At 47.1% G+C, this 21,492-nt stretch overlaps 1 protein-coding gene across 2 annotated transcripts in view; it reads right to left on the bottom strand.

The window, feature by feature from the left end:
• Positions 1 to 19,674: 19,674 nt before the first annotated feature.
• LOC119174085 (protein FAM204A) overlaps positions 19,675 to 21,492 on the bottom strand; it is a 35,502-nt gene continuing 33,684 nt past the window's right edge. For both annotated transcript variants that reach the window (XM_037424883.2, XM_037424881.2), the window contains one exon: positions 19,675 to 20,071. In XM_037424883.2, the coding sequence (XP_037280780.1) occupies positions 20,029 to 20,071 (43 nt within the window). In that variant the 3' untranslated portion in view covers positions 19,675 to 20,028. The remainder of the gene's footprint in view (positions 20,072 to 21,492) is intronic.

Below are 21,492 nucleotides of genomic sequence, written 5' to 3'. Positions count from 1 at the left end.
CTCCATGTGAGATTCGTCCCTTTTGTTTTCATCTATTATTTTGTTTAATCGATCTTCATTGGAAGTCCATTTTCTCAAATTTATCGCTGCCTCTCTGAACAATTGCTTTGCCTCTTTGTACAACTTGACTGCTTCATCAAGCGTTGCTGCTCACAGAATGACGCCATCCACGTAGATTGCTTTCTGCAGTGTCCTCGTCGTATCAGGAAGCCGGCCTTCCACTTGTTTCAAATGGTGTTTAATTGTAGCTGCCAGTATAAACGTGCTCGATGTTGTTCCGAATGCTACTCTTGTCATGTGCCATGTTTGCACTTCATTCATTAACCTTCCCTCAGCGCCATGGTTCCACCGCAGAAATCCCATTGCATCTCTATCCTCTTCGTGTATAGAGATTTGTAGAAATGCCTTTTCAACATCTCCTAATGCCACCTTTTCTTTTTGGAAATTAATGAGGAGTGATAGCATGTCCTCATTCAAATTGGGTCCTGCCTCAAGGTTCTCATTTAAAGACATGCCTTTTCAAGAATGTGATGAGGCGTCAAACACTACTCGAACCTTTGTTGTGGCTCGGTCCTCTCTAATGATCACATGGTGTGGCATGTAGTAGCAAAGTGCATTTGGCTGTTCTGGTGGCTCCTGGACCTCCTCTGCGACTTTTAATGTTATATTCTCTGATATAGCTTTCTCGTAGCGATAGAGCATGTCTTCATTTTTCTGCAGCCTTTTAGTCAGTTGCTGTAGTCTTTTTATCGCATTTTCCTTGTTGCTTTCCAAATTTACGTCCTGTTTACATGGCAAGCTGACTTGATAGCGACCGTTTTGTTGTACAATCTTGCGCTCGAATTCTTCGACCACTTCATTCCCGGTATTATCCAAACTATTTCTTGTGATCCTCATTGACTCCAGGTTCCAAAACTTCTGTAGCTCTTGCTGGCGTTCTGTCTCCTCAGCTTCATCATTCAGAGCCATGACTGCTTGATTATGTGTTATCTTGCTTTGCTCTGACGGCCATTGCAGTACCCATCCCAGTATAGTTTCTACAGCCATCAGTCTGTCCTCGATTCTTCGAGTTCTACCAGTAAAGAATTCCCAATAATAGTCTGAGCCGATCAGTAGTTATACAGAATCTGTTGCAGTCGTCTCGGTCCTGTGATCAGCCACTTGCATTTTTAGCTGTTTCATTTTCTCGCAGAGTAGTTTCTGACTTGGAGTGGGTATACAACTGTGCGAGATAACGTCGACTTAATTGTAACGCTTTAATCAGTGTTGTCGTGCTTGTTTCTCGTGACCCTACAGTCACTTGCACTACGTTCATTAGTTTGACCTTTTCATCTCCTGCAAATAAACCAATCGCCAGCCTTTCCTGTCACAACACCTTCGCACCTGTTTCTTGCGCTAATCCCGCTTCAATAAATGAACGTTCATTTCCGCTGTCTAATAGCAAACGGCAATGTCGGCCACATGTTTCTCCTTCTACGCACGCTACAGCCGTCTGCAGAAGCACAAACTTATGCTTGATATTTTCGGTTGCGTGTAGCGTAGACGTCGTCGCTTCGCCTTGCGCTGTTGAGACCAGCTCTGCCCTTGTTTTCTGCATCACCGTTCTACACACTGACGTGGCATGTCGTCCCTTGCATTGCTTGCATTTTACTTGGGCCTTGCAAATGCGTGCAGTGTGGTTTGGTCGCGTGCATCTGAAGCATGCTCTATTTTCGGTAAGCATAGCTTTCTTTTCATCCATTGGAATGCTCCTACGACAGTTTTCGGTTGCGTGGGTTTTCTGCTTGCAGAATAAGCATATTCTGTCCGCTGAGCTATAGAAGCTTTAAGTTGTGCGCATCTGTCTGCGGTTCTCTCTTGGTTTCGCAGTTATCCTCTCTTGTTCACGTTGTGTTTCTTCGCGAAAAGCCGCTTGCTATCTTAAGAATAACATAAGCCTGTCCAGCTTTTCCCATTGCGTTGCTTTGCTCGCCGTTTTCTGAAGCTGAGCTGTTTCTCATAGCCTCTTTTGACTTGAACTGCACTGATAATTTTGGTGGGATTGCTCTTTTTAATACCGGTAACAAACATTGGCGCATAGCTCTCGGTTTTCACTTTTAGGGACTTGAGTGCCAATATATTAACTTGCACTCTCTGTACTAGCCTATTTAGGTAATCGGAATCTTGAACATACCTCACCTTCTCCAAACTCAAGAGCATGTGCATTTCAATGAAATGTTCGCGATTGCCGAACGTTTTTTGCAGTATTTTGATTGCGTCATCATAATTTTCTTCTGCCGTGTACTGAAGTCCTTCAACAGCAACCGCCGCTTTTCCGGTTAGCGATGCTAACAAGTAATTGAACTTATGTCCCTTGCTCATGTTCGGTCTCAGGTGAACTGCCGACTCGTACTGAGCCCAAAAGCGGTTCCACTCCAAAGCTTTTCCCCCAAACTTTATCATTTCAAGCTTTGGTAGCTTAACTAGTTACGTTGCTTCTTGCCCTGTACTTTAGGGCGTCACCTGCATTGTCCTATCGCTTGAATCCAATTGTGCAGGCTGTCGAAGTGTGAATTCTATTGCAGACAAGGTCGTCGTTAATTTCATGCCGTACTCCATGACCCTTTCAAATTCAGCTTCGGCATTGTCTTCTGTCAGACACTTTTCCATTTGCTCGTTCACGCTCTTGAGGCAGTCGCTTATTGCTTTAATCTGCGCCTGCGTTGTAAGCAGCTGCTCCCGGTTAGCTCCATCATTAATTTGCTGCTCGGCTGCGTTAATTAGTCGCGTGATCTGGGAGCGAAGCGCTTTCCTTTACGTCGTTATCACTTCCTTGCTCATATTTAGGCGATTAACAATGACTCCTTACTTGTCAATCGTTCGTTGTAATGCTCGTGCTGCACACCGTGGTCTCGTCGCTCGATCCAGGTCGATCCTCTGCTCCTCCACCGTTTTCTTCTCTGCTGCTCCGTAGCAGCTAGGTTGACCTTTTTTGCCAGTGAGGAGGTAGTATGCTGGTTCACGGCACCATTATTAAGACGATCGATACCAGGGACTGCTTCGAATGAATATGGTTTATTAGAAGAAGTGAAGTAGCACGCACTCGCTCCAGGCAGCAGTCTTCTTTTTTCTTCTGGCTTTTGATGATGATATTTTATATCAGTGCTGCTCAATGCCGGATGGATGGTAGGAAACAGCACAGAGTGTGACGCTTTTAAGGTGTTGACTGTGCTGCGAAGTCGCGCGATGATACGCCGCTGGTCCGCAGCGCTGTTGGGGGTGAAGCCTTCAGAGACAGGGATCACGTTCGCCGAGTCTGAAGTGGTTCCCGCACTCACAGTGTTGAGACCCACAAGCAGGCAGGCCTGGACAGCACTCTGTGGTGGCCCGTATGTTGGAAGAGTACCGGCAACGGAATACAGCCAGTGGAAAGCTTTAACAGCATTCCTAAAGGATAGGAGCCCGTACGTATTCCTGCCGAGAAGTGGTAGCATGGTGTCTGTTAGATCATGCCCTGGTACCTCAGAGGAGGCATAGACGCCATCCACTGATGGTCCGATGGGCAGCCGAAGCGGCGGCCGGGTTGATGTCTTCATCGTCAAGGAAGCATGGACGGCGTTCCTGGGGGGATAAGCCCGCGCTGCCGACGACCCACGAGGCTACGGACAGATGGCTTGAGCCGTAAGGTTCACTTGTCGAGCAGCGCCATTGTGAGGAATAGCCGAGGCAGAGACAGCGCCCTTGCTAGAGTGTACTAGAAGCTCTGAGTGGGACGAGCAGCCGGCTCTGCGCGTGTATTGCAGCGAAGCGCAGTTCGTTGACAGTTGGCGTGGCGGCGCCGCGGACGCAGTGGATTGGTGGTGTTCGCGCCTGTTGCATGTGTTCCAAGCAGCTCCAAGTGTGTTCTCTCATGGACCCCGCCCAAACCCGAGGAGAAGCGCAAAAGCAGCTCCGTCGAGCCCTGCACAGTTTTCAGGGAACCAACTCCCAGCTGGCTGATGATTTGTGTGCTAAATACCTATGTCGCTCCACGGATCCCAACAGGAACGCATATGAATACGCAGGTAGAGAAAACAGTCAGCTCGATGCCCCTTTTGAAATGTGCGATCTGAAAGCAGCACTGAAAAAAATGCGCAGGGGCACTGCCCCGGGCCGAGACCTGATCACGGTAAAACTGTTAGCAAATCTGTCAGACGATTCTTATCGGCATCTATTGCAGTACATTAACGCGATCTGGGATGGCCAACCACTGCCAACTGAATGGAAAACAGCAGTTGTCACATTCATCCCCAAACCAGGCAAGCAAATCAGCACGGACAACCTCAGACCTATATCATTAACTTCATGTGCCGGCAAATTAATGAAAACAATGGTTAGAGACCATCTCGCCACGTACTTCGAGAGCAAGGGGCATTTCGCAGATTCCATGTTTGGCTTTAGGCCACACTGTCTGCGCAAGATATCCTCTTGCAACTAAAACGAAACATTATCCAACCCATTCCCTCGACGCACAACGTACGACAGAGCAATCCTTGCACTCGACCTTAAAGGCGCATTCGACATCGTTAAACATGAAAGCATCCTGAAGAACTTGAGTAGTGTCCATTGCGGTAAGAAAATATTTGCCTACATCAGATACTTCCTCTCTGAGAGACTGGCGTTCATTCGCATAGATAACGAGGAACATGGACCATTCGAAATAGGGACGCGGGGAACCCCGCAAGGAGCTGTCCTGTCTCCGCTGCTATTCAACATTGCCATGATGAAGCTCCCGCAAGCATTGGCAGTAGTGGAAGGAATATGTCATGCAATATACGCCGATGATATAACGATCTGGACGAATCAGGACAGTTTAGGAGAAATTGAAGACCGCCTACAGCAGGCCGCCTTCATTGTGGAGGACTATGTGGCCCAGTGTGGGTTGCAGTGCGCTCCAACGAAATCTGAATTCCTGCATATGAGAGAAAACATTAAAGATAGGACGACCCTGAACTTGGTGGTATCAGGATCAACAATACGAGAGGTTTCAGAACTACGAATTCTTGGCCTTCTGATTCACAACAGAACAAAAAACAGCACCACGCTAGACAAGCTACGGAAAATTGGAGAACAGGTAGGGCACATGATCCGCCGAGTGTCAAACAAGCGCAGGGGGCTACGAGGAAGGGACGCGATTCGGCTCACCAATGCTTTTGTAACTAGCAGGATTCTATATTCAATACCGTACTTACGAGTGACTAAACACGAAGAGAACAGAGTCGATGTTATTCTTAGGAAAGTAATTAAGCGCGCACTTGATTTACCCATCAGCACTTCAAATCAGAAACTTTCTGCATTGGGAGTCTTTAACTCTATACAAGAGCTCCAAGAAGCCCACCTCACAAATCAATATACGCGTCTTACGCAGACGCCCCCCGGGCGGCGCCTACTGGACCGCCTCTTGATCCGGCACGAAAGCGAAATCGAAAACGCGGAGCGTATTACTGAACTTTGGAGAACAAAACTCTGGGTGTCCCCGCTTCCCCGCAATGTGACCAGGGAGGCGCACCAGGGTAGAAGGCAAGCGCGCGCTGAGGCACTTGAACAATGGCTTGGCTCCCGTAATGGGGTCTATTACGTCGATGTGGCCGGGCTGTCACCTAGGGGATACAACACGGCGGCGGTAATACATCAAGGAACGCAGGTGGATGGCCTCACTTTCAAAGCCACAAGCTCAAGTAAGGCGGAGGAGGTGGCCATTGCACTGGCAGTATCCCATCCAAACTCAAAACAAATATTTACAGACTCTCGAAGAGCCTGCGAGAGCTATCTTGCAGGAGAAATCTCTCCATTGGCTAATAGAATTTTAAAATTCAGCATCAGGAACCGCGATCCTACCCCAAAACGTCTTATATGGACTCCTGGACATCAGGGTCTACCGGGTAACAAGGCTGCACATGCAGCGGCCCGCGTGCTTACTTCCCGGAAAACTCCCCGTTCCCCTAATAGACCTGAACGTTCCACACCTTCGGTTTTGAGAAATCAAAGAATACTGCATTGAGCAACGCCGCTTGTACCCGCACCAGCGAAGAGACTGTCGAAAATGGAGGAGCGCGTCCTGTGGCGCCTACAGACAAATACGCTGCTCTGTCCAGCCATACTCAAATATTACGAACCCAAAATAAGTGGGCAGTGCCAGTACTGTGGGGAAGTGGCCAACACTTACCATATGGTCTGGGCCTGCCAAATGAACCCAAAATTAACCCCCTTTCCCAACCCCACCAAAGAGGACTGGGAGACGACCCTACTCAATAGCTCCACACTAGAGGAACAGCGAACTCTAGTCCAGCGGGCTCGAGTGGCGGCCTCGACTAATGACGTCCCGGACTAGAATGTCAACCAGCCCGGTGGGGATACGGGCTATCTGGCACAGCCAGCATCAATAAAGGTTTTTAGGGGCGAAGCTCCTTATGGCGTGGCTTGTGCGTCTCTCGTAGTACGTAACCACCAGTGGCACATACCCGAAAAAGGTATAACATTTGACCTCCAAGGTGGTGCCGGTGAGAGATTTCTTCTGTGCGTTGTTTAACAATAAAAAATTGTGCTCAACGTACATGCCAATGGCTGTTAATGGAGAATGAGAGACAGGAGCATTCGGCTTTTAGTCAACGCGCACGCTGCGATCCCCATTAGCAGCAATTGGCATGTACATTGAGCACTATCGGACAAGAAAGGGTTGCTACATTATAATCGCTGGGTGTAACCTCCTTAGTTTTAAAAAGGTTTAGCGAGCGTTGAGCCGCAGGGCCACGAATACAATGAACTAGTATATACCATGATTGTATTCGAGGTGGTTAAAGGGGGGAAGCAGATAAGAAGCGCAAGCTGTAAGAAATTAAAAGCTGAATCCTCCTGTCTCTCATTTCACATTAGCAGCCACTGGCATGTACATTGATCACTATCTGACAGAAAAAGGTTGTTACGTTATACTCGCTGGGCGTAACCTCCTTGGTTTTAGAAAGGTTTAGCGAGCATTAGGCCGCAGTGCCATGGATACAGTGGACTAGTATATACCATGAACTCAAGGTGGTTGAAGGTGGGAAGTAGACCCGAAGCGCAAGCCGCAAGAAAGTGTGCGTGTGCCACCTCTCGTTTAGTCCTTGAAATGTCCACTGAATGGCGGTGCTTCTATATGGGGAATATATGATAAAAAGATGCGAGATGGTGGGACTTGGAGTGTTGAATAGATGGACGAACGGACACACAAACAGATGCATGGATGGACGCATGAACGGACGCAGGGGTGGATGCATGAACGAACGCAGGGACGGACGCACGAACAGACACATGGACGGTCACACAGACGGACGAATGCTTCGCCCCACTCTCCATCATTCACTCCGTGGATATGCCACCATTTTTTTCCTCCTCCTCCTCCTCGTCGAATTCTGCTATTAGCTGCGTTGGCACGTAATGTGTGCGACAGCGCTCCTGCTATGTGTCTCTGTGTGCTACTGTGCTGTGGAGGGAGCCTTGCATGATCAAATAAGTGAGTGCCAACGACTTCGGCATGCCTAAAGCTAGGCTTCGCCATTGCTACGCGCCAGGATGCCGCACAGGTTACACTACACTTATAAACAGATTGACCTGCAGTTGCTTGTTCTGTTGACACGAATGATCAAAAAGTTTGTAGACTTGGCGCAGAGCCAATCTATAATGAAGTAGGACCTTCTGCTGCAAATCTGGACCCTTACTCATTTTCTCCTAATGATGCATGTTAAGCGATCTTAGAAACCCTTGTTTTCAGCCTTCAATTCTGTCGAAGCACTTCTCTCAGGTATTCACTCTCGCTCCGCGCTCGTCCATACCTTGGCAACCTAACCATAGCATTTATTATAACATTTAAGCTCCACATATTTTTTTTTCAAACGCTGGTTAAAAGCACTAAATTGATTTAAGTGTTAGCTCTGGTAGTTTATTTCTTTGTAGTGCACTCTCGGCATATCTAAGTAAATTTGCGAGTGGTCGCTGCATGCTCAAAATATTGTAATTGCGATAATGAAAGAAGATACTGAAGCATTAAGGCAGATTTGAGGGGTGTACAGAAGTGCAAAAGTACGTCAACGGCAGCGATCACTCTCGGGCGTTCAGACCGGCTGACGACGGCCGCTGCGAATTTTCATTGAAAAAGTTGTAGCGCATTGATACTGCCTTCACTTGTGAATTGCAGTGGCCGCCACGACACTTCGGTGATCTGTTTCTTAGAGAATTGTTACCCAATCATTCAGTTGGTATCATTGACGCATCGCTGTCCGTGTTCTAAAGCAAACACAGAAAATAAGCGGTACGCATTCGTTGTAAAGCCTTGTAAGACACTTCGAATTTATTCTTACTTGTTTTCTTCTACCCTCGGGTCTGTATGTAGATCCTGTAAATAGTATAAAAACAGGGCGCAATGCGAGATCGCGCAGCCGATGCACGTTGTCGCGCTTGATCGTGACCAATCCACCTCACCCGCAGCGCCCCGGGGCCTATTCAATCGACGAACACCGCCTCAGCAAGAGCGCTCCGCTCGTCCCACTCAGACCATTCGAGTACACTCTACCCTTGCTGCGGGCTGTTGATGATGATGATGATGCCTCCACATTTAAGGCCTTTCGAATGAAACTTAGCCCTATCAGGAGGAGGATAAAGCACACGTAAATACAGAAAGAGTGCAATATTTTTTTTTTGCTATTTCGACCAGACAGAATAATATATATCTCAAATTAAAATTGCAGTAATTTCGAACACGTTTAAAATTGATGTCTAGAATTTGCCTAATAATATTATAATAACAAATATGCAAATTGGAATTTAGAGGCGCATTCGTTTTTTTTTTTTCACGTAGATAGCTGCAAACGGCATTAAAGGCAATGCTGTGGCTATAGCCCAGAACCGAAGCACCAAAGGAGAGTATATTCTCAATGGTGTTCTACTCGCCGCTTCCTCTTTCTCTCCCAGCTAGCTCCTCGAGCACTGGAGCCCCAATGCCGCTGCAGTTAGCCATCACACTATATATATTAAAATGCAAGAAAGAAAAAAAATCCAGGAAAAGACACAAGCGCGGAATCGAGCTTGGGTCCTCAGAATTGTGGGTGCGAGGCGTTAACCGCTAAGCCCCCGGAGAGCACTTCCTCCAACTCTTAAACGGCAAGCTATTTATATCTACCACTCACCGCTGCTGACGGGCATCTCGTGGGGAATTATCGTGTTTCCAGCATTACCAGCAAGATGGCGCAATGAGCGCGTGTCACCACATCACGCGGCGGCACGCACTCTCATCTCCCACGCGTACTTTGCCCCGCTTAGGGGAGGGGGGCGACACTCCCTTGCACGTCCTTATCTCGCGGTGAAAAAAATCGTACGTCTTGGCTGGCCGATCAGGCTTCACCTGGAACTATTTCGTGCTAGTTACCGGGCGCACAAAGGTCACCGCAATGATTGCAGTCTCCGTTTTCGAAAAGCATGCGCTTTTTAGAGACAGCAAAGTAACAACTGAGACGCTTATTAACGCGATAGCGGTAAAGAGCTCGTGTCGCAGAAAACCCGCCGCCGGCGTTTTTTTCTGCGACAACAAAATTTATTTAGAAAAAAAAAACTGAGGTTGCTAGGGAGACCAGCTTCAGTGGATCAGCCTCCCTGCAGTACTAGGTAGAGTCTCTATAGTCAGGGACCCCATTAGTCGTGGCCGCTGTCCTGGCACGCTAGACCATGGCTCGTTGGGCCGCAAGGTCCTGGCAACCGAGTAGGGCCACCTCCCAGTCTGTGAGCGAAACCATAGAGAAATAAATGGCGAAACATAATCTGTGCATCTGTGACCGAAACATCAAGTTACCGAGATAGCTGCGGGAGGCCGCTACTTGTCCACGCGTGCGCGCGCGATCACACTGAGAAGCCGCGCATTCCAAGAAAAAAAAGTGCTCAAGGTCACGAGGCGCGGTAGTTTATTTGGACTGCCACCCCTCTCTGCTTAGCTTCCAGCGCTTTTGTCGGGACGAGAGAAGAGATAATGCAATTGCAGCATGCGAGAAATCTACAACTCCACTCGCACTGGACGGATTCTTAAAATTTTTTGCGGCGTTGAATTAGTGCAGCAATAAGCTCTTCTAGTGAATTCATTCCATAGTTACTTGAAGAAGTGTTTCAGGGCTTTTTTAACGCATTTTGTTCGACAGGTGCCACGACGAAAACGAGCCCATTCGGCGATAATAGCGCGCTCTGGTCCAATCTACTGTGTGCATGTTTGTGTGCGTGCGTATGTAACAAAACATATGAATAAGTATGCACTTAGCGGTTGAAGGGTGAGCTAGCTAGGGGCCGGATTTCGCTATCGCGTTCAACTGTTCAGCTCTTGAAGGGAAATCTTAAGGGCCCCCCAATTTTTTCGCGCGCATCTGTACCTGTGAGTACATTTCGTGCGTCATTTGTGCGTGAGAAACGCGGGGCACTTTTCGATCTGCTTGCCATTTTACACGTGACCTTACAATTTGTTGCTATCGCGTTCACTGCATCGCCTTCGCTGCAAAGCTGCGACTTTTAGGGGCGAGCTCCATTCAGGCCCGTATCCACAAACCAACCTCACCCTTTCCTCGAGGTTTCCTTATCAGTTTTAAATCTTTATTGGGCATGATGAGCGATTCGGGGCGGTATTCATGAACCAGTCCTGTCCTTATTTTTCACCCTGTTATCATTTGTGCCCCTTTATAGCGCATATGGACAGTACAGAAAGGTGAGGAAAACGTGAGGTAAGGCCGAGGCTGGTTTGTGAATACGGGCCTTAGTCTAACTATGTCCTGCGTAAGGCATAACCTAGAGAAGAGACGAGAAAAAAATCACAACATATCAACAGAGTGAATGATGCTTGGTGGGGCGACCCGTTTGTCAGTCCGTTCATGCTTCCGTCGATCCATTCTTTCTTGCTTCCATCCATCCATGCGTCCGTCCGTGCGTTCATCCGTGTGTCCGTCCATCCAAAGCACCATTGGCGCGTCCATGCGTCTGTTCGTTTGTCTGTCTGTCCGTCCATGCGTCTGTTCGTGCGGCCATCCTTCTGTCTGTCTGTCTGTGCGTGCGTCCGTCAGTCTATATGTATGTCCATCCATCTATTTAGTGAACACTCTATGTACCGCTGTCTCACATCTTTTCATCATGATTCATCATATACAAGTATCGCCATCCAGCGGACATTATAAGGACTGCTCTCTTGGGTAAGCCCGTCCATCTATCCATAGTAAACACTCCAAGTACCACTATCTCACATATTTCCATCATGTATTCATCATATACAAGCACCGCCATCCAGCAGACATTCTAAGGACCACTCTCTCGGGTATGTCCATCCGTTCATCTTGAGAGAGAGAAACAACATTATTGATGGCATAGCAAGGTCGGTAAACTTAATTTACCGGTGGACAGTATAATGGACGGCGCTGTCTCATAGAAGTAAAAAAAACATAAATCTAATTCTTGGTTCACTAAGCATTACGGCTAGGTGGCATTAGCCGCCGCCCGCTCTAAAGGGTACAGCCATATCAATCCATCCACTATCAGCGTCGAATGAAACCCTAACAGTGGCAAGCGTGAGTATCGTCTTACCCTATTCACACTCCGTCCACCTAGTGAACACTCCAATACCGCTATCTCACATTTTTTATCATGTATTCATCATATACAAGTACTGCCATCCAGCAGACATTCCAAGGACCGCTCACTCGGGTATGTTCCACAGGTGGTTACATACGACAATGGGATGCAGAAGCCACACCATAAGGAGCTTCACTCCTGAAAAGGAAGGCGGTATATCCTTAACAATGCAAGGCGATGTCTCATAGAAGTAAAAAAAAAGATAAATCTAATTCTTGGTTCACTAAGTATTACGGCTAGGTAGCGTTAACTGTCGCCCTATCTAAAGGATACAGCCATATCAATCCATCCATCCACTATCAGCGTCCAATGAAACCCTAACAGCGGCAAGCTTTTGCGGTAGTGTAGTGCGTGCCGTCCAGTTATCACCATACAGAGGCGCGCACATCCTGTTCAACAGCTTTGCGCATTTATGCGTGCCTGTTCGTAATGACAAGTGGAAGGCATGCACGATACCATTGCAAAGGCTTCCCGCTCTTCGTGTTTCATTTGACGCTGATAGTACATACTAACTGCAGTTGAGTGAGGATATTCTAGATGGCACTGTACCACTACTCTCCGATTGGTTGCTGCGTGAGTTGTGCCTATGTGCGCCTCTCTGAATCTCCTAAATCGTCGCCATACATGCCAGATTGTTGGTGGGGCATGGACGAAGCTTATAGTGAAGGGCCTCGGCGGCTTATCGATGCAATACACGGACAGATGCAAGGATAGATGGATAGAGAGACGCACGGACACACCGGCGGACAGACACATAGACAGATACAAGTACATGCAGACGGACAGACAGACGCTTCGCCCCACTCATCATCATTCAATCCGTGAATATGCCATGATTTTTTGTGAACTGGTGTGCGTATACGCATTGTCCTATTTCAATTCTGCTGCTACGCAGGAGATTTTGTTCCCCCGACGGTGTTTACGATGAGGGCTCCGGACAATTGCTGTCAGCTGCGTTCTGATTTCTTGTCCAAACATTAATATTCCTGGCGTTTGCCCTGTGGTGCTTTGAACAGTGTAGCGCTGCCTGAAGAGAAAGTTGATGTTCCCGGTATTGCATGCGTTGTATGCTGATGACATCGTCATCTGGGCCACGCGGGGTGCTCTCGAAAATATTGAGGCGAACCTGCAGCAAGCCGCGAGCATAGTGACAGCTATGCCTGCCAGTGTGGCCTTCAGTGCTCGTCATCCAAATCAGAATTCGTACACATACGCCCCTCACCCAAGTGCATGGTCAAAATTGAACTCTCACTTGAAACAGGCCCAATCCCTGCACAAAAAGAAGTCCGGGTATTGGGGCTCTTTAGTAATCAGAACAGACGGTCAGACACCACATAGACCAAACTCCGGAATGTGGGCGACTAGGTGGCCAGGCAGCACAGTCTGCCGGGTCTCTAATAAGCGCGGGAGGCTATGATGCAGAGATGCCTTGCGGTTGGCACATACGTTTGTAATCAGTGTCTTATATTCTACCGCTTACCTCCACCTGCAGAAGCAAGACGAGAATGTACTTGACGTCATGTTTCGCAAAATTGTAAAGCGAGCCCTCAACATCCCCGTGAACATCTCTAACTAGCGCCTTTTAGGCCTGGCCATGGTGAATACGTTTCGAAAGATTCTACAAACTCACATAAAAATCAGTGCACTCAGCTCTCACTGATGGTAGCGGATAATCGCGTATTAGCCCGCCTACACATTCAACAGATTCACACCATGGAAGATAGCGCTCAACTCCAATTCGAGTGGAGATTTGCCCTCCACGTGCGTCTTCTTCTAAACAGTATAACAAAAGAAGACCACAATGGCCAGCACCTGGCGCGGGCAGAAGCCCTGGCCCGCTATTATGGATCGAAACCCGGCATGTTCAACGTAAACGCCTCTGGCCCACACCATGGGGGCTGGTACACGGCTGCTGTCGCACACAAGAACCAAACAGTTGACGGGCTCACGTTTCGAGCCCGGAACATAATCCATGCGGAAGAAGTCGCCTTTGAATTGGCCGCTTGCCACCTTGGATCGCAAACCATCGTCTCTGACTCTCGAGGGGCCCGTCGAAACATTGTGAATGGCTGTGTCACGTACATGGCCTACCGATTGTTGCAATTTTCTGACTATCAGGGAATCCCTGCACCCCGCGATATAGTCTGGGTTCCTGCTCATATGGGACTCGAAGGAAATGAGGCAGCCAATGCCGCCGCTTGCGCGCTGTCTCACCGGGCATTTTCACTCACTGATCCCCCGATCAGGACGACTTTGAATTCAATATGGTGTATTCTTTCCACAAAATTGTGGACTATTACCAATGCGATCACAGCCTTTATTCATGCGTATGCGAAGGCCTAAGTGAAGCGGAGGCCTTCACTTAGGCCTTCGAACACTACGCTCTGCTCGGCAGCCCTCAACGAACACTACGCTCTGCTCGGCAGCCCTCAAACATTTCGATCCCGCCTTTTCTGGCAGCTGCTCAGACTGTGGGCAAGAGTCTTCGGACATCTACCACAAGGTGTGGGCCGGCCCCTGCAACCCTGCTGTACCTCCTATCCCTAACCCTATCTGGGAAGAGTGGGATGTGACCCTGCTTGGCTGCTCTAACCTTCAGGCTGAAAAGGTCTTGATTCGACAAGCCTAGGCATAAGCCGACGCAAATGGGATCCCGTACTAGGAATCCCCCACTACTAGTTGTGGGTGCTGTCCTTTTATGAGGCGATCACTGCATACCTTCCTTTTTTTGTTAATGTTTTTACTACCACCACCAATAGCAAAATACGAGCGCGGACGCAAGACGCAATCGTCGAAATCAGCGTTCGTCGGCGCGCCCATAGTTGGCATCGTTCTAAGGCACAGATCGCCTAAATTTTTAAAATGAATAAAATACTTTTTTTTTATGCTGTCAGTCACATTCCATTTTGACATGAAAATGAAAAAGTACAGGTTCCAAATGACTGCGAAAGTAGTTGCACTCATTTAGGGAAAAGAAATATATAGTTCTTTTGACTTTGGTCCTAAGGTGGCGCACACGTTGCAGAACCCATTGAACATTGTACTACCTTCACCAAAGTGACCAACTATTGTCATAGACAAAACACTGAAGTTTAATAATCTACTTATGTAGAAGGTTAATCTAATGAGCCATGTATCCTGTTCTCTTTTGGCCGCACGTCGACACAATGAGCATAAATAAGTTGCGTACAAAAATGCAGCCACCGCTGCTAAACGGTATTACAGGGTGTTTCAAGAAATGTATCCAAGATTATTTGAAAATTACAAAAAGGAGGTATCTGCGTGCTACCTGCGGCGTTCTTTTTCCTGTGGCAGAAGGTATATTTTCAGATACTTACAAACATTATTTATGGCAGTAATTATAAAAATCAACACAATTAACTTTTTAGCCAGTCGAGTCAAATGGGTGAATTCAAGTCCTTCCTACAAATAGCCCATAGCTACTCTAAAAATTTTGAAAGGCGGCCACTGGTAATTACTCTAGAGCGATGAGATATGGCTAATTTAGCTGGTGGAATCAAAAGCGACACACCAAACAGCGGATCCACCATTCACTTCGAAAACACCCTCAATGAGGACACTGTTTCCCTCGCATTAGGGGAAAATAAGCGAGCGCCGACAAGCGGCCACGAAGCGAAGTGTCTAGATTGACGATTTCTAACGGCAAGAGAAACAGTGTCGTCATTGAGAGCGTTATTGAAGTGAATGGTAGATGTGCTGTTTGGTGTGTCGCTTTCGGTTCCACCAGCTAAATTAGTCAGATTTCATGACTCTGCGGTGATTACTAGTGGCCGCCTTTGCAAAATTGCAAAGTGGCTAGGGACTATTCATAGGAAGGGCTTGAATTTGCCTATTTGACTCAACCGGCAATTTCCACTAATAAAAAAATTATGTTAATTTCTATACTTAGTGGCGTAATTGATGATTGTACGCATCCGAAGAAGCCTTCTACCACACTAAAAGAGAATGCCACAGGCAGCACGCAGATACCTTCTTTCTGTAATTTCTAAATAATATTAGACTCATTTCTCGGAACATTCTGCAGGATAAACTTCTTGCCAGAGACAGAGCGATTTTGGGACGTTCGGACCGCTAAGCAATGGGAACATTAACCGTTGATATAGATTTAACGCAAGAGGGCTAAAGAGCTTGTCATTATGATCATCAGCCTGACTAAGTCCACAGCAGGACAAAGGCCTCTCCCATGATCCGCCAGTCTACTCAGTCCTGTGCTTGCTGCTGGCACTTTATACCCGCAAACTTCCTAATCTTATCTGCCCACCTAATTTTCTGTCTCCCCCTAACGTGCCTGCCTTCTCTGGGAATTTATACAGTTATCCTTAGCGACCAGCAGCTATCTTACCTACATGCTACATGCCCGGCCCATGTTCATTTCTTCTTCGTAATTTCAACTATGATATCCTCGACCCCGGTTTGTTCACTGATCCACTCTGCTCTCTTCTTGTTTCTCAAGGTTACACTTATCCTTTTCCTTTCCATCGCTCACTGCGTCGTCCTCAATTTCAGCCGAACCCTCTTTGTAAGCCTTCAGGTTTCTGATTCGTAGGAAAGTACCAGCAAGATGCAGCTGTTATATCCCCTTGAGGTATAGTGGCAATCTACCATTCATGATTTGAGGGTGCTTGCCGAATATGCTACACCCCATTCTTATTCTTCTAGTTACTTCAATCTCATAGTTCGGCTCTGCCGTTATTAACTGTCCTAAGTAGACGTAGTCTTTTACAACTTGAAGTGCCCTACTACCTATCTTGAAGCGCTGTTCTCTTCCGAGGTTGTTGTAGATTACGTTTGTTTTCTGCAGATCATTCTTAACACCTACCTTTATGCTATCCTTGTCCGATTCAGTAATAATGAGTTGCAATTTGTCCCCTAAGTTACTCAGCAATGCAATGGCATCCGCAAAACGCAGGTTACTAAGGTACTCTCTATTAACCCTTATCCATAACCCTTCCCATTCTAGGCCTCTGAAAACCTCCTGTAAGCACGCACTAAATAGCATTGGGGAGATAGTATTTCCTTGTTTTACACCCTTCCTGATTGGTATTCTGTCGCTCTCTTCATGGAGCACTACGATGGCAGTTTATGCTCTGTAGATTTCTTCCAGGATGTTTATATGTGCTTTGTCGACGCCCTGATTCTGCCGTGTCTGCATGACTGCTGATATTTCGAATGAATTAAATGCCTCCTCATAATCTATGAAGGCTATGTATTCGCGGTGAAATCAGGCTATAGGAGGCAGCACCGTCCCCACGCAAGTGTGGAGTGGCGGAGCGTATAGAATACACGCAGCAGCACTTCATTGTGTGAGTTCTGAGCCGATTTTCGGTCGGTAAAATGCATTGAATACAGTTTACTGTTAATAATTACGCTCTTCTCTACTGAACCGGTGCACGGCGCTTATGCAACGTTAATGCTTATGCAAGCCACGAGTAAAACGCATTTTGCCTTTCATAGGGATGCCCGCTTCTGGTGACCCTCTTCACGCTTGTGCACTAAATTATGCCCTTGCTGTGTTGTTTTTACATGGTTAGCTTGTAGTCCACCAGCTGGATACTGCCTTAGCGTGACTGAACAGCTTATTTACATCTTTGTCATCTGCATACAACAAAAGAGAGAGAAAGAAAGAAAGATCGTAGAAAGCCCGTATATCTGTGAGATTAGCTTGGTACCACCATTTGCCTCCTATACGCATATGATTTTTTTTAGATGCGGAGCATCTTATACTCGCGCCTTGTAGTGCGCCGTCCGCACCGCTTCTCGAACATTCGACAGCTGACGCGCGCGCATGCGCCGTCACGCCGTCGCCCACTCTTCCACCATCTGTGCATCCCTTCCTCCTCTACACACCGCGCGCGCTTCACTCCTCCACCATCTGTGCACCCTTCCTCCTCTACACACCGCGTTCGACATCTACAATTCTCCTGATTCTCCAGTGGACGCGCATGTGGCGTCGCGCTTCGAGAACATTCAACAGCTGACAGTGCATGCGCCGTCGTGCTGTATAAATACTCAAGGTCGGCGCTCGCTCGCTCAGTTGCCGCTCGTCGGTTGGCTTGTACGGCGCATCGACGTCCAAGGTCGCGGTGAAATGAATTCCAACGAATCCACAAACACAATGATCGACGTCCCTTCGACCAGCGCCACCCTTTCGCATACGTGTGTACGTGTTCACTCATTTAACACCCCCTCCTACAACCACGTTAACCAATTTAGCCATCGACCCAAGTAAGTCGCAATTTAACACCCCATTTCACAACCACGTTAACCAATTTAGCCATCGACCCAAGTAAGTCGCACTTTAACAACCCTTTAACGAATTATATGGTCCGCATCCTCCTCAGTGTTCCCCCGAGGGAAGCTGCGGGCAATTTTTTCCTCTCATTCTGTTCACCATAAAATGTGGGACAGTCGATAAGTCTAGTCAGGAAAGCTTAATGGCTGACTGCGCTTTGTGCTGTATTGTGTTTACTATGTGTACGCACATGTTCTTGCACTAGTAAAAATAAAAATGCCAAGCCTGCGCCGAAGGTGCAGCACAGTCACAGCGAAAGCTAGAAGAGCGGCTTTTCAAACCCTTTTCTGAACAATCCTTGGGTAACAGCTGCAAGCACACTTGCTTAATACGCACTACGACATTAATGATAAAAAACTTTTGGTTAATTGGCCGGCATTCGCCATGCTACTTTTTGTCATTCTTCTGAAAGCGTGGTATCTGCTAAACACTAGCAAGGAATTTTGTGTCATTGTTTATGCAGTGGCTAACGATGATGAGGAATTAAGCCTGAAGTGGATATGTGCTACAGTTAATAGGTGATAAAAAAAGGTTTTGTAATGGGTTGGAGCATTGGATGACCTACTCGTTACGCTATTCACATTGTCTGACGACTGGTTGTTCTTTTGCTGTCCTTAAAACGCTTTATTACTTATATTAATGCGATTCCGTTCCCGACATCAAGCCTGCCTAAGGCAAGTTTGCTGACAAGTTCTAATCACCGGCGTGGCTCAGTGGTAGAATACTAGGTTGAAACGCAGCGAACCTGGGTTCGAGCCCCACTTTGTTCTTGGTGCTAGGTTTTTTTTTTTTTTTTTCTTGTGATCTCACGACTGCTTTCGCAGTAAAAGGAGGAACATCTAACAAAGCGGCGTCACCAAGAGGCCGACTGACACGCCGAAACATGGCAAAGGCGCCAGTGCGACTCGGACCTGTGAAATGGACTTTGCAAACGATCTGTTTGAATGTGTGCGGAAGACTCAATATTAATGAGAACTTACAGACAATGCTAGTTCTGCTTGGGCACATGAATGACTTGACGCTGCTTTTTAGTGCCACACGTGAAACGTTGAGTTTAGCAGCGCCCCTTATCTCATGCTACATATTCCTGGCATAGCCGAGCTAAGCCACTGCTAAGCCAGTCCCTAGAGAAAACGGCGTCGGCGCTCCTCCCTGCCGAGTTCACCGTCTCAGAGCACCGGTTTCGGCAACTACGACCCCTTTAAAGAGGGACCACTCCAGGCAGAGGCCCACGCATGAAGACGCCCTATGTTGCCTAATTTCACAGTGCCCTCTGGATTTCATTTTAGGTGCAATGAGCTCCTGAAGAAGTGGAAAATTACACTTTTACGAAAAGTTGTTAAATTATAAAAAGAAATCCCAGTGTGTTGCTTTATTTAGGCCACACTAAAGTAAAAAAGCACATGCACACACACACACACACTGTGTGTGTGTGTGTGTGTGTGTGTGTGAGTGTGTGAGTGAGTGTGTGTGTGTGTGTGTGTGTTAATTAGAGCATTAAATTAAGAGTTGTTCATTTAGTACGATTGGTTTTACTTACGGCTATGTTTTACTTTTTGTGACGTAATGCATTTTACCCACTCTGCATTTCATGCCACAAGTATGGATTGAATAAGCAAATAAACAAAATTTACAAGAGAAAGACGATAGCAGCAGGGTGACTAAGTGATCTCATGGCAGAGAAAACAGTCATTGATAGCAGTTATGTGAGAACATAATCAATTTTTCTAACATAATTATTTTATTGCTCCTTTGAACAATAATATGACACATATGACCAGAGTCTTGCTTTTCTTCTTTCAAGTTCGTTGTAACATAATAAGCGACCATTGTTAATGCAAGCGTGCAAGTTGTAAGCACCGACGAAGCATGTGTTCAAGTACATCGGCAAGACGAGGCGTCGCGAGTTGCGAAAATCGATGCGTGCCAGCACACTTGCAGTCAGATGCTGGTAAGGCCACAGTAAGGAGTCGATACCAGCAGATGACTATAAGATCAAGTTTTCATGCCGGCAATGGTACTACCATACACCTGCAATGCCACATCCTTGTGTCCATCATACAGTCATTCAGTCACATATTGCCTTTCATCTGCCACCGCTCTTTCGCTTCAAACCTGTAAAGAAAATCAGCAGAATTCAGGATCTGTACTGCTGTCACAATCTGCTTTTTTTATGATTATATATGGTGCTCTGTAAAGAAGAAACCAAAGAGTTAAGTGGTATGGTGTTAAGGATTTGAAGCATTGTGCAAAAAAAATAATACATGAAAACAAAAATTACATCATCTCCTACTAAAGGGAACCACGTGTAGATGCAAAGACAGCGGGTGCTAACGCTTACACTGGCTGCACTTATCACGGCGAGTGCAGGAGAGAAACCTGGGGAGGCACAAAGCACGCAGTGATGGACCGGTGTTTCCTGCTGGAACATACCAATTGCTGCTAATGGGCAGTGAGACACAGCAGACACCAAGTAGACACAGAGACCCGCAGTCTGCTTTTAGCTGACAGACACTCTGCGACTTTTTATTGTGAAACAACGCACAGGAGAAATCTCTCACCAGCACTATAAAAAAAATCAAGATCCAGTGCTTTTATACACGAGGTGCCCAATGAACGGTTGTGCGGCACCACCAGTTGGTTTTTTCAATCAAAAAACTCGCTAACAGACGCTGCCTGCATTGGTGTTGTGAGGCGAGAAGCAGGGGGAGCGTAAGAGAGGAACAGGAGGAGGTGCGCATGCACAATGGGGGTGTAAACGTTGGGGGAAGGGGTGCCTGGAGGAGAGTGAGGGGGAGCAAGTGTAGACAAGCAGATGTTACTTGTGTGGGCGTTGCGAGGCGAGAGATGGGGAAGCGTAGGAGAGGAGAGAGAGGGGAGGCAACGTGCATGCATAGTAAGGGTGGTCACGCCGCACACCGAATTGAGCTTGACCCTAAGAAGCTTCGCATCTACAACAAAGGTTATAATTCATGAATGTTAATTCAGTTCAACAACAATATAGTGTTCCAACTTTTAAGTGATCAATAAATGTCCCAATTTCGTCGCAAGGGTGAAGCAATGAATGTGATAGCAAGAGAATGAAATCTCATGTGAAGAACGACAAGCAGCTCGATACTTGCAGGGCGCCGCTGAAGCACAAAAGTCAGTCGAAGAGAATGCACATGTATACACAGGAAAAGTGTGAACTAACAGCTGTCACAGTAGTTATGCTTTTGTGTTCGAGTAACGCGCTGCTGATGTCGGTGATGCACAATCCAGCACTTTAGGCAGTTCTTTTTCTTTTGAACTGATTCAAGGCGTGTGATGCACCCGGTGTTCCTTGCATTTTGAGGTTTGCGCATTTGTTCGTTGTGTGTTGTTTGCACCCACGATGATTCTGACGATGACGAAAAACATGCGTTCTAGACTGCACATTTTCTTTCTGCCCTGAATGGAGATGAAAGTGGACGCGCACTCGACCATGAAAGGCAACGCCAATGCGGACTACAAGCTATAGCTCGGAGGCGAGCGCTCAGGAGGCAGCGGCAAAGCGG

Source organism: Rhipicephalus microplus, chromosome 5 (genome assembly GCF_043290135.1).
Source record: "Rhipicephalus microplus isolate Deutch F79 chromosome 5, USDA_Rmic, whole genome shotgun sequence".
Lineage (NCBI taxonomy): Eukaryota > Metazoa > Arthropoda > Arachnida > Ixodida > Ixodidae > Rhipicephalus > Rhipicephalus microplus.
Note: the sequence above shows the minus strand (reverse complement) of the source record. Positions and strands in the feature narration are given on the sequence as shown.